Raw genomic sequence first — 16,168 nt, 5'->3', positions numbered from 1 at the left:
TGGGCCTGGCTGCCTCCCCCAGTGTTTAATTTGTATTGAAAGAGATGCCAGAGGCTAGAGCTCAGCCCTGGCACAAATTAAGCACTGGCAGGGCGGCCTGATACTGGCGGGTGCTGGCACCCAGCTCTGAAGGCAACGCCATCACCAGCAGCAGCAGCACAGAAGTAAGGGTTGCATGGTATATGGTGTATTGCCACAGCAGCAGCGCAGAAAGGTGGCTTGTGGTGCCTGATGCTCAGCGTGTGGCTCAAGGCGGGCTTCGCGCTGTCACATGGGGGCTGCATCTTGCCAGAGCCCATGGCCCTCCTGGCTCACCCAGGGTGCCATTACAGATTTGGGGTGGGGGAGGAAAGTTTAATCATGATTCCAGGGACTACTGAGGCACCTGAAAACTCTAAGGTTTTTTGCAGATAACTTAGGAATTAGCTGACAGGAGCACTGCATCTAATTGTTATATAAATTTAAAAAAAAAAATTTTAATTATATATATATATATATATATATATATATATATACACACACACACACATACAAACTCCAATTAAAGCCACGTTTAAAGTTTATATGTAAATTTAGAACAATCAGGAGATAATACAGCAAGATATTCCCAATCCCAAGCCTTGAGGTATCAGTTCTAGAACTTCAACACAGATATCAGAAACAAACATTTGATACTTTGTACACTATCTTTATTAGACATACATAAAAATAAATAAAATCTGCTTAAAATCTGTGTTAATTCCATTATTTGCTCTATTTCAGTCAATTGTTTTTCACTAAAAACATAATTTTAACATATGTTATTAAGGTTTTTTCCTCTTTTATTAAGAAAGGGAATTTATTTTTCTAATTATTTTGGCATTTATATTTACCGATCACAATTATGTATGTGACTCACTAACATTTGACTCCATCATTGCAATTGGTATCATAGCTGGAACTGCATTTATTTTCATGCAGATTTTAAGTTTTTTTTTACAGATATAACTAAAAATACAATTAGAAAATAAGCAACCTTAATTTGCCCAGTATCTAAAGTTATGTGTTTAGCTAATGTTTTTTAAACTGTCACTGCTAAGGTTAGTACAAGCTAAAGTTACCTTTTAGAAGGACACTATTATTTGATTGTACCACTTTAAATAATAGGAGTACTTGTGGCACCTTAGAGACTAACAAATTTATTAGAGCATAAGCTTTCGTGGGCTACAACCCACTTCTTCGGTTGCATATAGAGTGAAACATATATTGAGGAGATATATATACACACACATACAGAGAGCATGAACAGGTGGGAGTTGTCTTACCAACTCTGAGAGGCCAATTAAGTAAGAGAAAAAAAACTTTTGAAATGATAATCAAGATGGCTCAGTACAGACAGTTTGATAAGAAGCAAGTGTGAAAATACTTACAAGGGGAGATAGATTCAATGTTTGTAATGGCTCAGCCATTCCCAGTCTTTATTTAATCCTTTGTTGATTGTGTCTAGTTTGCATATCAATTCCAGCTCAGCAGTCTCTCCTTGGAATCTGTTTTTGAAGTTTTTCTGTTTTAAGATAGCCACCCGCAGGTCTGTCATAGAATGGCCAGATAGGTTAAAGTGTTCTCCCACTGGTTTTTGAGTATTATGATTCCTGATGTCAGATTTGTGTCCATTAATTCTTTTGCGTAGAGACTGTCCGGTTTGGCCAATGTACATGGCAGAGAGGCATTGCTGGCACATGATGGCATATATCACATTGGTAGATGTGCAGGTGAACGAGCCCCTGATGGTATGGCTGATGTGATTAGGCCCTATGATGATGTCACTTGAATAGATATGTGGACAGAGTTGGCATCGGGCTTTGTTACAAGGATAGGTTCCTGGGTCAGTGTTTTTGTTCAGTGATGTGTGGTTTCTGGTGAGTATTTGCTTTAGGTTGGGGGGTTTTACTCCAGCCAGGAGAGGTTAGGCATTTTAGAACTCACTACTCAAAGAATTAAATGTAAGCATGAGAGAGAAATAAAATTATGAAATGCACAGACCAGTCAAAAAAATAAAATAACAGCACTTTGAAAGAATAAAATTACAGAGAACATACATGCATTGCAGGAAGTACCAACAAGTAACAACAACAATATAAGTATGTGTTGGGGGGATGAGTGTGAAACAGACAGCATGTGTGAGCTGGGGCACTGTGTGAGACCGCACGCTGCCCCTTTAAGAGAGCGGCACTCACCAGCCTGAAGGAAAGCTCTTTCAGATACAGCAGCAGCCGCCAGCAGCTCCCTCCCTCTCTTGGTGAGCCCTCCTCACTCACTCACTCACTCACTCACTCACTCACACACACACACACACACACACACACACACACACACACACAGACACACACACACACACACACACACACCGCTCTGCGGAGATGGGGTACATAGGCAGGGAACACCCTGACATCAGCACCCTCCTCCCTCCCTCCCTCCCTCCCCCGTACAGCAAACGGGAAGCTCCCAGGAGCAGTTTGCCAGGGGCTGCTCCAAAGCAGGGGGCAGAGCCGCGGGGCTGCAGATGCCAGCAGAGCAGCAAGGGGGAGGTGCACCATTGCTCCAGAGGCGCCCCGTTTATAACAGCATCTCTGGGCTTTCGCCCAGTTCGCCCCTATGTAAGGCCGGCCCTGCTTTACAGTCAAATCTGCAGTTAACATACTGACTTCTGCTTATACTGATGCTGTACATTTTGATTTAAAGATAGTGTCCAGTCAGCCAATATTTTAAAAAAAGATTGAATAGTTTTAGATTTTCTCCCAGAGTCCCCCAACGGTTTTAAGGTTTTACGATCACATTTTCCTATATTTAATTTTTTCCCCTCATTCTTGTGTAGAACATCCCTAGAGGCAGGTGACACTGACTATACACAAAGTGCAGTCAAGTTCACAAAGGAGGAAACAAAAAGTAGGAGAAATATTTAATTTCTCTAATTATTTTAGTTATAGCAACCTTGTTGTAACAATAGTAGATTTAAAATAAAACACCATTCAACATAGGGGTGGTTTTTTGGTGGTGGTGGGTGGGTACATGGGGGTGGAAGGGTGTATGTGTGTGTGCACTTGCTTTGTTTTTATTTTTTGGTAAATTGACTGTGTCCCTTTAAAATAATCACACTCCGATTTTAAGGAATCAGAACCAAACCAACCTGGCTCCAAGTACAAGCCACATATGCAAAGTTGTGAAGTGCCTGGTTATACCAGATGGCCCACATACACAGCTTTGTTTGTTTGGAACTTAAGCTAAGAGCAGCATGTGTTTTTTTTTCTTTAATTATTCAGAGCTGGAGAGGTCGATTTTAAAATCAAACATATCTGAACAACCTAGAGAAAATTATCTAAAAAAATGATTAAATGAAAACTGAACACATAACTTGGAGCCTAAATCATGTGTCCTTGATATAAAACTCCACTGTAGCAATGATTAAACATGCTTTCATTTTATTCTTATATGTTTAATAAAATGATGTAGCATTGACATTTTTGAACTACTAAGTGGAGAATTTGAAAAAAACCTGTTTTGTGCAAGTACTTCAAACCAAACCAAACCAAAAACAGTTATGGGTTTTGCAGGTAAATTGAATAAGGGTCCAGTCATCCTATCGGTTTTGTCTGGAATGAGAATATTCCATTTTTGGAGGAAAATAGTAATGTGTAATAGCAATAGTTGTCTACAGGATTGAGGAGCCAGAGAAGAAGAAATCAAAAATGTGTGTACTGTATAAGTAGTTATCTAGTTAGTAGTAAAGTTCTCTTTAATTTACAAGTATGATTTTCAATGTTCTAGGGAATTAGCATTTATATTTTTAATCATAAACTTAGTTTTAACTACCAGTAAACATGGATTTAAAAATCATTCTTGTTTTTAAATGGTTAAATCTCTTACAGACTTGATCTTTTGGTTTTGAAAGCTATTTGTTCTTTGGCAAAGTTTGTAGTACATTATTCAAGACTAATTAATATTTAATTAAAGAGAGATGAATGGTAGATATGTTTCCGAAAATTTGGCTGAATATCGTAAGCTGAGTCTGCACTATGTTGATCACAGATATTGAAGACTGACATCTTTGGAGTCTAGAGAGTCTGTTTATGTGGGTTGGGATAGCATGAGTTTTAACCTCTGTTTTATTTTTGTGCCTTTGGCTTCATTTCTCTAACGTAAAACTTTTCTTTTAATTTGTAATCTTCTCTGCACCCTTACCAAGTGAAGAGCTTAACTTCTAAAGAAGTATATTATTATACTGTAGTATATTCTTGTTTTTGTCTCTGTTTCAATGTCCCAAACTTATCGTATTCATATGTGTGTACAGTGGATGACACTTGACATTGATTGTCCGGATGAATTTTAAAAGCTACTTTAAAATCCAGGTAATCTTTGTATGGTTGGTAATATTTAAGCCATACAGAAATGAGGTTGTGATGGATATTTTCTTGATTCTGCTTAGCTCCCCAGCAACTTTTGAGGTTTCTTTGCTTCCTCAGCTGCTCTTCTGTGTGTATGTAGACAGAGACTCACCAGCTGGCTTCCATCCTCTGTGCTGCTATACCTCACCTAAAATAATTTTAGCAATCTTCTTGTTTGTTCTGTTCTAGAGAGGGATGGTATCAAACTTCAAGGGGATGCTACCTCCTTCCCTGGAACAGGCACTACAATTGAATTCTGCTACTCCCCAAACCCTCTGCAAATGTCACTTCCTCCCATTCTCTTTCACTCATTAATTCTTGATGAGTGAACTCTGTACTCTCAGGGAGAATGAGTGGTATGGATACAGGGGATGGGAGACAGAAACTTCTGAGTTCTGACTCCTTTAATTTCCTTTGGGCAAGTCACTTTACTCTGCCTCTGTAAAGGAGTTGATAATGCTTGTGTGCCTCTCAGGGCTGTGGTGAGGATTAACTGTTTGCAAAGCACTCTGAAGATAAATTTCTGTAAGTGTTTATTGTTATCTGCCTAGTGGGGAGAGAATTCATGAGCAGTGTAGCCATTGAATCATTGGCACTAAATACCTCCTTGCACTTGTTCACATTTATCGAATTTAGGGGCCACAAAATACACCAGGACAGTGAAGAAAAGGAAGAAATGTTAGACCCTTAATTTGCCAACACAGTGAGTTGTACTGCAGGAAAACTAGAATTACTGGTCTCAAATAATGGAGTACTGCTGGCAGCACTTCACAGTGCAGTTTGTCTACACCAGCAGTCCCCAGCCTTTTGAGGGTCATGCCCTCCCTTACACCTGTCTGCACCCCCTTCACCTCCCACTGGAGCTGGGGCCGGGAGTGGAGCTACAGCTCCAGGGATGGGGGTGGGGGATGAGGACAGGGGCAAGGGTGCCAAGGTTGGGGTCGCAGCTGGAGGTGGGTCTGGGACTGGGAGCGGGGCCAAGTCTAGGGGCGGAGCCACACCCAGGTTGCGGTAGGGACAGGCAGCCAGGTGTGGCTCTGCTCCCGGCCTTATCCGCCAGCCTCAACCCCAGTCCAGGAACGGCGCTGTGGGCGAGGCTGAGGGCTGATGCAGGGCCGGGAGCAGAGCCGTGCTAATGCTGGGGACAGGGACAGGCATGGGGCTTGGAGCCGGGGATGTGGGTGGGACCAGAGCAGAGCTGGGGGTGGGGTGGGACTGGGTGGCACTCACTCCCCGCCCCCTTGAGGGCTGGCCCAGGCCCTGCATGCTCCCCGGATGTTCCTCCACATCCCCCTAGGGGGGTACGCCCCACACTTTGAGGGCCTCTGGTCTACACAAACACACACACAGAGGTCTGAATGACTAGAACCCCAGACACAAATTGTGCACTTGCCTTAAGAAGGCGAAAACTGACTCAAGAACAATCTAATGAACAGTGGAGATAAGCAGGGTGATTTGGTCCTTGATCTCACTTTAGCCAAACCCCAAAAATTCAGTGGACTTCAGATTCTACTTCTAACCCACTGCTGTTGAACTTCAGAGTGTGATATGCCTTCATATGAAACAGACTTTGCAAGTTTATTCCACCAGAAACACCCCTGGGATGCATGTTACTCATAAGACACATTCCTGGATCTAAGTTTTTGTGCCCTCCCTCCCCCCCCGCCCCGAATTTCTGTTCTGGCTGTTGTGAATATTGATATCTAAGGCCTCTGCATTGTCCCTTTTGAGACTGCTCTGCTGCTGAGTAGTTTTAAAACCATTATCTGGCAAGTATCCCCTATGCTTTTACCTTAGTGGTTTTTGAGCATGCTCAGCTGATTGTCTTTCAACATTATTTTTGGCCACCTATAGTTGTAAGAGCAAATGGAGAGATTGAACTCTTTTGTTAAAGTAACTGTAGAGGGGCAGTGGAAAGCAATTTTTTTTTAAATTAAACTAAATTAGGCTATGCTAAACAAAAATATTTAAGAAAAAAATCTGAAAAGGCCTGATGCAGTAATTCCCCGCCCCCTTCTCCAGATACTTAATTGGGAAACAGAATTCAGTAGTTAAAAATCATTTATGAAGGATTTGCAGAAATCCTGGTTACTTAAAAAATAAAGTTCTATTTATTTTTGTAGCATTAGCTGACAAGATATGAAAATACAATACAACCTTACTGAAAGATCTGCAGAAATCCCACTGCATTCTATTACTCTCTGGAGTCAATGTCAAACAGAGCATTCAAAGAGCATTTAACCATCCTTTTGTTACATCATTAGGTTAGCCGATAGCTTAAATACTGTGCAAGTGATATACAGGCAGTCTTTGGACTTACGACGCAATTGGTTCCTGAAAATTGCATCGTAAGTCAAAATGTCGTAACTCGGAACTGCAATCCACTCCATTGCAGGACTGAGCGTCATAAACTCGAAACCAACGTCGTAAGTCGACTCAGGGTGTCAATTCAGAAACGTCGTAAGTGCCATTTGTTGTAAGTTGAACATCTTAAAGTCGAGGACTGCTTGTATCCTTTTATGCTGCCAGGTTCTGAAATGCTGTACTCCAAAAGTTAGAATTTCACTTTAATGTGAAGTGGAGTATATGGCACTGAAGACTGAAACAAGCAATTGACCTTATTCAGAGCTCTGCCATCTTAACATAAGAGAAGAGATGGTGATGCTGTGAAGAGGAGCAGACTGTGTTGTTTGTTTACTGCCTGAATATATATTTCCAAGTTATCTTATCTGAAAATGTGTGTACGTTCTAGAGGTAAAAAAAGTGAATCCTACCTCAGTCTTGTATATGACCTGTTCACTGACACAACGTAGTGTAGCAAAGCCACTCTATTTGTCCAAAATCTTGGGGGAAGGAAATTCGGCAGTAGAATCTAGGTGGTTTAGTCAGACACACATTTTTTTTCTAGATTTCACATCTTCCTGTTCTCTGGGTCCAGCTTGGAGAAGTCAAGGATCCTTCCACTATCCATATGATCCAGTGTTAGTTTGCAACAATGCTTTTCTATACAAATTTGTCATTCAGACACTTACATAATCAAGTCATTCATCCCTATAGAGTTTCATTAAGGATAGCTTTCTAACACAAATGGCACACATTTAAAAAAACTACCACCACAACCTCTTGACCTCAGCAGGGTTGATATCAGAAGTATGAAAAAGTGGGGCAATGTCCCAAAAAGACACAAATTCAGGGAGAAGACTTAATATTTAAAAGACATTACTCTCTTTTATCTTTTGGTTAAATGATTTAGCCTTTCTCTAGTTATTACCTTACAAAACCTGACTCTGCTTTTGTAGAGACATCTCATCTTTCATGTGAATAACAAGAGTTGCCATTTCTGCCAGGCTACCATATGTTCTTGTCTCCTTCTGCTTTGTCTTAGTCTGTTAGTTTCATCCTTTGATCTCTATCTTTTACTCTGCTCTACATATCACCACCTTTGCCTCATCCCCTCACCTTCTCCCCTCTCACAGCACTATCAAATAGTAGCATCAGAAGGAGAGGCCGTTCTAGTTCTGTCTTCCAGACTAGACAGCACACCAAGTTGTCTCAAGGGGATTTAAGTGTTGCAACATGGATTCAGTGTCACTGGCCCATGATGCATTCCTCTGGTCTCACTGATCCCTGTCTTAGTATTCAGATAGAAGAATTTCTAGTGGGGGGGGAGAAAGCGAGGTAGGAGTCAGAACTATTCTAGCACTATAAAAGTAGGAGATGTGAAGTCCGATTCTACTGCAGGGCCAAACAAGATCAAACAGGCTTTCTGCCATGTCTCTTGCTCTAACTGTGTTGCTTATAGGGGGATTCATTGATTTACCATTATTTCAACACACTTTTTTAAATTTATTTAGGAACTAGAGAATCTAAAGCGCATACAAAAGCAGGCTTCTACCAGTCAGAGTGCTACAGAAGTTCGCTTAAATAGGGCTCTTGAGGAAGCAGAAAGGTATAAAATGGAGCTGAATAAACTGAAGCAAAGCAATAAGGTACAGTAGTGGTTTAAAAAAATAAACTGATTTAAAAGTATAACCTCCTGTTGAAAAATGCTTTAAAAATCACCAAAGGGCTTGATCATGTAATAAGTGAGCACTCTCAAATCATGGATGGCAATAAGAGTTTTGAGGGGGTTTTGTCTTTCATAGACAATCCAAAGCTGGAAGAAGTTATTCAGGCAATTAGAATACTGTAACAAATCAGTTGAGTATCTGGACAGGCGTTCTAGCTGTATAGAGAATATTGCAACCCCTGTTGAAAAATGTCATATTGGTTATATAAAGTGTAGTGCTGGAGTTTGTCTCTCCTCCCTCCCCACCGCCCCAATCTGTTTGATTAGATTAGATTCTACATGATTAGAAATGGAAGGGGACAAATATTATATTTCACTTATAAGTGAAATAATTCATGTTGGCAAAATTTGGCCATGTAACTGCAAAGCAATTTATTTCTCTTGAATATCTATGTTGTCTTATATCTAGAAAAAACATAGCTAGGGAGTGTCTCTCTCTACTGCACTGGACTGCCAGACGTTGGCATGTGGTAGGAAGACATGTTTAACTATTTGGAAATCCATCTCTACAACACACAAATTCTGGTTGATCTTATGGAATTACGAAATGTTACTATGAAAAACAACTGTATCATGAATGCCTTTATGTCTGTCCAGCATTACTGACCGGCCAGGCACCAGGTACACTCCAGAGTGAGGAAAGGTACTTAAGGATAATGACAGTGCTTTGACCACACAAAAGTTATGAGAGAGTAACTAACTGCATCCCTGAGGGAGGGTTATTTTGGAGCAGTGGAAGGTTATCAAGAAATGAAATAAAGGAAGGCAGGCATTGGAAAGGGGCATATAAAATAGGGAGTCACACGAGGAAGTGCTGGGAAGGCGAGAGGAAGGTCTCTCAAGCTGGGGAAGGTGAGATTCCATGACATGAGCAAGAAGCTACCCAACATGAGGCAGGGGAAACCATGCCTTCCTGGACACAGATGCACTCCCCCCACCCCAACTCCTAAGGAAGATGTAACCTAGTGAAGAAAAATGCATGCAGGGTTTTTTTTCTATATGATCTGTATTTATGTGCTTTATATGATTAAGTAAAAGAGCAATAATGCATTGGATTTGTGCAAAGCATTGTGTGCGTTATATGCTTCACAATTATGATGAGCCTTGAGAAGGAGTTGAACTGTAAACCAGAAGATTCACACCTTTGAGGTGGAAGTTCTGGGAGAGGGTGTGTTGTTAGGTATGAGCAAGTGTCAAGAGTCACCCTAGCACCCATGCGCTAGGCAGCTGAACAGTGGGTTCCTTCTCTCAGAAGGGGGTGCCAGCTATTCTGCACCCCAAGTGTGCCTACAGTTCCCAAGATTGGGGCAGTGGCCTGACTCCATTCAGGCATTGGAGGCTTAAATCAGGGGATCCAGGGATCCAGAGGCTTGAATTCCCCTCACAGCAGTTTAGTGGGGGGCTGAAAGGGGTCACCCAAACAGATCTCTGACAGCTTGAAAGAAGAGATACCTATGTGGACATAGGTATGGATTACAACGGATCATGCATGCCTAAGACACACAGAAGCAATGCACATTGTGGTACCAGTATAAATTCTGCTGCCTTAGTAGTGCAGAAGAGAGTTATCAGCTAGATGTGGGGTTGTGTGTGTTTGTTAAGGGTAGAAGTCAAAAGCTTTGGTAAAAGAATAGTTTTGATGTCTCTTTTTCTCCTTTTGAAATATCACAGATTGCTGGTATGTTTTCTTTTGTGCCCATTCTACAGATAACAGGTTGTTTTTGTCCTCTAGGACATAGCCAACCAAGAGCACAAAAAATTTGAAGAACTAAAAATAGCAAACAAGAGACTGGAGAAACAAAAAGGAGAGCTAATGACAGGTTTCAAGAAACAGCTAAAGTTAATTGATATTCTGAAGAGACAAAAGGTTAGTCTATTAACCTAAAAGGTTAACAACATTCACTTTTATATATTGATAGAGTTGCACACTACAGGTTGCAAATGCTAATTGTCAAGATTACCATCAGTATTTTTCTGGCAGTAACGTGAACTAACAGATCTGCATCCCCACAGTTTCCAATATGTGGTATGTTTAGGCAATGTGGGTGTTTAGGCTTGCTGCTGTTATGGGGGTACAAGTAACACTGCTGGCTTTCTCCTTTTAACCAAGAAATCATGAAAACTGGACAAGTCATCTCTTGAATTGACTGTCTTGGCTTTTTGTCCCTGAATTGGAATGTGTTTAGTGCTGCTGAAAGCTGTATTGAGCAGTCCTGAGATCAATGGCCTCTTCCTTCGCTGAGCAAATACAGCTTAGATAGGAGCAGCTTCCCCATGCTGTCCTGACAATGCAGGGACCTCTTAAATTGGGAATTACGTAAAATAAAGCTTAGACATGTCAGCACCATGGCCTTTCAGTACTAACATGTTACCTTAATGCAACAATGTTCTGTCCTACATGAGCTATTTCAGAAATTGTGTGGTCTTCTACAGATAACTTTGATTATGTTTAGCCTCCTAATCTATGACAAGAACTTCAATAAGCTTAGGCAAAATAAACTTGATGTATTGCACTCACAGGGAAAGATAGGTTGGATCATTCGTACTATATTCGTATGCCAAATTTGGAAGGGTACAATAGGTGGAAGTAGCCTGCAGGTCAGGAAGTGCGACCACCTTAGGAGTGAGAGAGAAGACATAAATGAAGCTAAATACTATCTGGAAAGAAGGGAGTTGCAATCTGCAGCAGTCAGCTTGCTTGGTGTTCAAAATGATTGCCTCACTAGATTTAGAGGACAAGCTCCCAGAGGAGAATATTTTGGAAAAGGCCTTATTTATAAAAAAGGATACAGGTGGAACATCCCTTCAGCTCTCCAGAGCTGGAGGCTGGTGTATTATAGGAGTTATAGCTGTCTTTTGTTTCGAATTGATATGTTTATAGATTAAAATTTCAGATCCCTTTTGGACATCAGCTGCTTCTTGTGCTTAATGTTTACCACATCAGACTAATTCCCTAAGAACACAGTTATACTGAAGAAAACTTTTCTGCCAGCAGAAAAAAAAAATCTCAATGGGACATTGATTTTGCAACCTTCAAAAATTAAAATCTAGGACAGATTGTAATTTTCTACTTAAAAAAAAAACGATTTAAAGCGTAGGGATGATAAAAATATTAACCTCTGTAATATGATCTGAAGCTTGCTCTCATCATGGCATTTTTAAGGGGCTTTTACAGGCTTCAATAGCTGCTGCCCATTTGAGTGGTAGGTTGTGTCAGGATGGAGTGTGAAAAAGCAAGGTCCTTATTTTTATGTATTTACCACCATTTTCCCCTCTCAACCACCCTGCTAGGAGTTTAAGTAACTATGCTTATTGGTCATGAGAAGACAGCATTTCTGTAAACTATTGAGATTTTGGTAGTTTATGTAATATACTTTATTATACCATACTTATGGTCTAGTACAGTATCTTAAGTTAATTGTAGTACTGAAACTGCAGAGACAGACAGAACCTCTTCAATAGCTCGAAAAGTCATGAAGGCACTAAATCTTGTTTAGTAACCAGTATTGGGCTCCAACTCTCTCTAAGGCAGTCTGCTTTAGTAACTGCTTTTTTAAAAAAGAAAACTGATATGCACAGATAGAATAGCAGCAGATTCTTCTGTTCTGAATAGTTCCTGTAGTAATCTTAACTGATAAGTATTTTTAGACTGCTCAGAAGAAATGTTTGTCATCTTAAACATGAATTTAAAAGGTTCCTAGAAATACAAAGCAGAGTTGAATGTTATGTTTTTGAAAGACAATGATTCTCTTATAAAAGCATCTCAGGTGTAGAGAAGTACATATAAGGAAAGGACCACTGCTTAATTTGTAATGAAAGACAGAAAAAGCCAAACTTCCAGCAATGGTGCAACACATACAAAAAGAGAAATCACAATTTTTCTTTTTTTTTTAAAAACCTATTTCATATTCCACTTGTATTTGCATTAAGCTATCTAAGCTACAAATATCTTGATGTAGCAAATGTAAAATCATCTTCTCTTATACACCTAATTGTTTAACAAAATTAATTTTAATCTTTTATAGATGCATATTGAAGCAGCTAAAATGCTTTCTTTTACTGAAGAAGAGTTCATGAAAGCTCTTGAGTGGGGAAATCCCTGATGCAGTGTTCAATGCCTCGGTTTGAAAATCAGTTCTGATTGTATGCTGTTTTGAAAATATATAATGTTTTCACCTCTCAGCTCACTACTTACCACAAATGTCCACATAGATAGTTTTAGATTAATCTTGGTAAAATTGATCAACTTTTAAGAGTTATAATAGGATAAACATTTTAATGTTTGATTGTAAATAGTTTTGTGTTGCAACATACCTTGAAATGGTGTTGTTCATCCAACAATTTAGCTAAGTGGCTAAATGCTCTATATCCTCACTGACTGTAATAGGTAAGGCAAGCAGTATGGAGAGAAGAACACATTATATACATATCTGTTTTAGTTACCAATTTTCTGTTTTCGTACTGATTGGTTGAAACTGTAGTTGAGATAAGATGAAAAACACTGCTGTCCAAATAAAAGGTAATGTTTATGTATCTCAGAAAACTAAGGTGATAGTTCAAAAACCTCATTAATGGGGAGGAAAATTTTATAACTTGGACATAAAAACATAAATTTTATTGTAAAAATAAAGGTTTGGGAACTACAGAGGGACAATGTTTGTTGTCCATTCTGCCTTAGTAGATCTTCACAGTCTTAGCTGGGTTGGAACATTAAATACATTAGTGGATGCTGATTGTCTTAATTTACAGAAAAGTTGATAACTTACCATAGCAATTAAATCTTGATGTCCAATAAAGCATATAAAAATTAGTTTGCTAACATGGAAGTATTGTTTAAAATTGCTTCTGATGACTAGAGGCTAGATCAGATGCCATACCTTTATTTTTAAAAGTGATAAATATTGGTGTCAATGTAAAATGAAAATCTCTCAATTTTCAGCAATATTTAATAAGTTAAAACATGTCTACTGAAATATTTGAAGTTGAATATTTTCTTGACCCCATCCATTTTCCTAAGTCCTCCTAACATCATATACTGTTCAAAGTCCCATTTGGTTCCTATAGTGTTATCTTTTTCCATATTAAATGCACATGGCTGTGTAAACGTTTGATGAAAGTAATGATCATTCTTAGCATCATTCATTTAGTGTTCTGTACATTACAGTCAAACCTAAAGGGCACAATCAGGAGTGCAGACCCCACTGTGCTAGGCGGTATACAGAGATGTGATGATTTTGTAATCCTATTACAATAATCAAGAATAAATGGACAAAACTGACTATAGGTGAATCAGCTATTCTATGTATGTTCAGAATAATGACAGGTACACAGTAAGTTTGTGCTGTTTCTATCACCCATTATTAAATCTAAGTGGTTTCTCCTGCAGCAGATGAAGCTGTCAGGGGGAAACAGGAAATGAAACAATGGCAAAGATCAGTTACTGTCTGAGAGAATACAGGTTCTTGAGGAAACAATGGGGAAGTATTAATTGGGGAATACCCCTATCTGACTCCAGCGAAGCTGCCATGGTTCACTCTTCCCAAACCAATACCTAAGATATCAAAGAGGATATTACAACCTAAAATGCTGGCCTAGGGGAAAATGGGGGTGGGGATTGTCTGCAGCTGTCTATGGGAAAGATGCTGACGGACTCCCTGTGAAGACAAACTGGCCCAAGCAGCCTGTCTCTCCCAACCCAGCAATAGAGAACACTGTTCTGAAGTTTCCAAGAAAAGATATGGTATAGTTAAGACCAATCCATATAAGCTTTTATTTTAACCCTTTGTTCTGTGTTGTTTATGTTTGGGTGACTAAACAATGCTTTGTTTTGAAGAAGCTGCTTTTGATTCACTTTAATCAGCTGCTATAAGAAGGGTTTTACAGGTTCCAAAGTGAATTAAGCTAAATACAGGCCATTTTAATTCTGAATGAGTGTCGACAAAGGGATAACTAATCACTTCAAATTCACACCTTTAGTTAATTCAGGCCTGGTCTACACTACGAGTTTAGGTCGACTTTAGCAGCGTTAAATCGACTTAAGCCTGGACACGTTTACACTACGAAGCCCTTTCTGTCGACTTAAAGGGCCCTTTAAACCGGTTTCCTAACACCACCTCGACAAGGGGATTAGCGATAAAATCGACCTTAGGGGGTCGGAATTGGGTTAGTGTGGACGGAATTCGACATTACTGGCCTCCGGGAGCTATCCCACAGTGCTTCATTGTGACCGCTCTGGACAGCACTCTCATCTCAGATGCACTGGCCAGGTAGACAGGAAAAGCCCCGCGAACGTTTGAATTTCATTTCCTGTTTGCTCAGCGTGGAGAGCACAGGTGACCATGCAGAGCTCATCAGCACAGGTAACCATGATGGAGTCCCAGTCCCAGTCCCAGGATCGCAGAAGAGCTCCAGCCTGGACCGAACGGGAGGTACAGGATCTGATCGCCATCTGGGGAGATGAAGCAGTGCTCGCCGAACTCCGAAACAGTAAAAGAAACGGCAAAACATTAGAAAAGATCTCCAAGGCCATGAAGGACAGAGGCCATAACAGGGACGCGCGGCAGTGCCGCGTGAAAATTAAGGAGCTAAGGCAAGCCTACCACAAAGTCAGAGACGCAAACGGAAGGTCCGGGGCAGAGCCGCAAACATGCCGCTACTACGCGGAGCTGCATGCCATTCTAGGGGGTGCAGCCACCACTAGCCCAAGCGTGTTCTATGAGTCCCTCTCTGCAAACGGGGAAGCGGGTTCGGCGGACGAGGAAGATGAGGATGGAGAGAACATAGATAGCTCACAGCAGCAAGGAAGCGGAGAAACCAGTTACCCCAACAGCCAGGATATGTTTGTCACCCTGGACCTGGAAACAGTAACCCCCGAACTGACCCAAGACCCTGAGGGCACACAGGGGACCTCTGGTGAGTGTACCTTTGTAAATATTACACATGGTTTAAAAACAAGCGTGTTTAATGATTAATGATTAATTTGCCCTGGCAATCGCGGCCAGTACAGCTACTGGAAAAGTCTGTTAACGTGTATGGGGATGGAGCGGAAATCCTCCAGGGACATCTCCAGAAAGCTCTCCTTCATGTAATCCCAAAGCCTTTGCAAAAGGTTTCTGGGGAGGGCTGCCTTATCCCGTCCGCCATGGTAGGACACTTTACCACGCCAGGCCAGTAGCACGTAGTCTGGAATCATTGCATAACAAAGCATGGCAGCGTATGGTCCCGGTGTTTGCTGGCATGCAGACAACATCCATTCCTTATCACTCTTTGTTATCCTCAGGAGAGTGATATCATTCACGGTCACCTGGTTAAAATGGGGCAATTTTATTAAGGGGACATTCAGAGGTGCCCCTTCCTGGTCTGCTGAACAGAAATATTCCCCGCTGTTAACCACGCGGTGGGGGGGAGGGGTGAAGTGACCATCCCAGAGAATTGGGTGTGAGGGGGAGGGGAGTTAGTTGGGTTTGTGCTGCATGTTAAACCTGAAATCGCAGCCCCTCCTTTTACATTGCAAACCCATTTTAAATGGCACGGGTGCTTGGTATGGGAAATGAGGGCAGAACTGTTTGAAACCATCCCCACATGTTAAGAAGGTTAAAAAAGCCCAAAGACTATATGTCTTACCATGGCTGCCTGCAAGCTGAAATCTGTGTCCTGGCACTGCGTGAGTGATCTCTCA

At 40.8% G+C, this 16,168-nt stretch overlaps 1 protein-coding gene across 1 annotated transcript in view; it reads left to right on the top strand.

Annotated features, from left to right (window-relative positions):
• Positions 1-14,469, top strand: part of TEX9 (testis expressed 9) — a 43,173-nt gene extending 28,704 nt beyond the window's left edge. Inside the window, 3 exon segments of the mRNA XM_024204947.2 lie at positions 8,276-8,410; positions 10,223-10,357; positions 12,516-14,469. Coding sequence (XP_024060715.2) covers positions 8,276-8,410; positions 10,223-10,357; positions 12,516-12,593 — 348 coding nt within the window. The 3' untranslated portion in view covers positions 12,594-14,469.
• The last annotated feature ends 1,699 nt before the right edge of the window (positions 14,470-16,168 follow it).

Source organism: Terrapene carolina, unplaced genomic scaffold, assembly GCF_002925995.2.
Source record: "Terrapene carolina triunguis isolate 2854851 unplaced genomic scaffold, T_m_triunguis-2.0 Scaffold67, whole genome shotgun sequence".
In the NCBI taxonomy this organism is placed as follows: Eukaryota; Metazoa; Chordata; order Testudines; family Emydidae; genus Terrapene; species Terrapene triunguis.
Note: the sequence above shows the minus strand (reverse complement) of the source record. Positions and strands in the feature narration are given on the sequence as shown.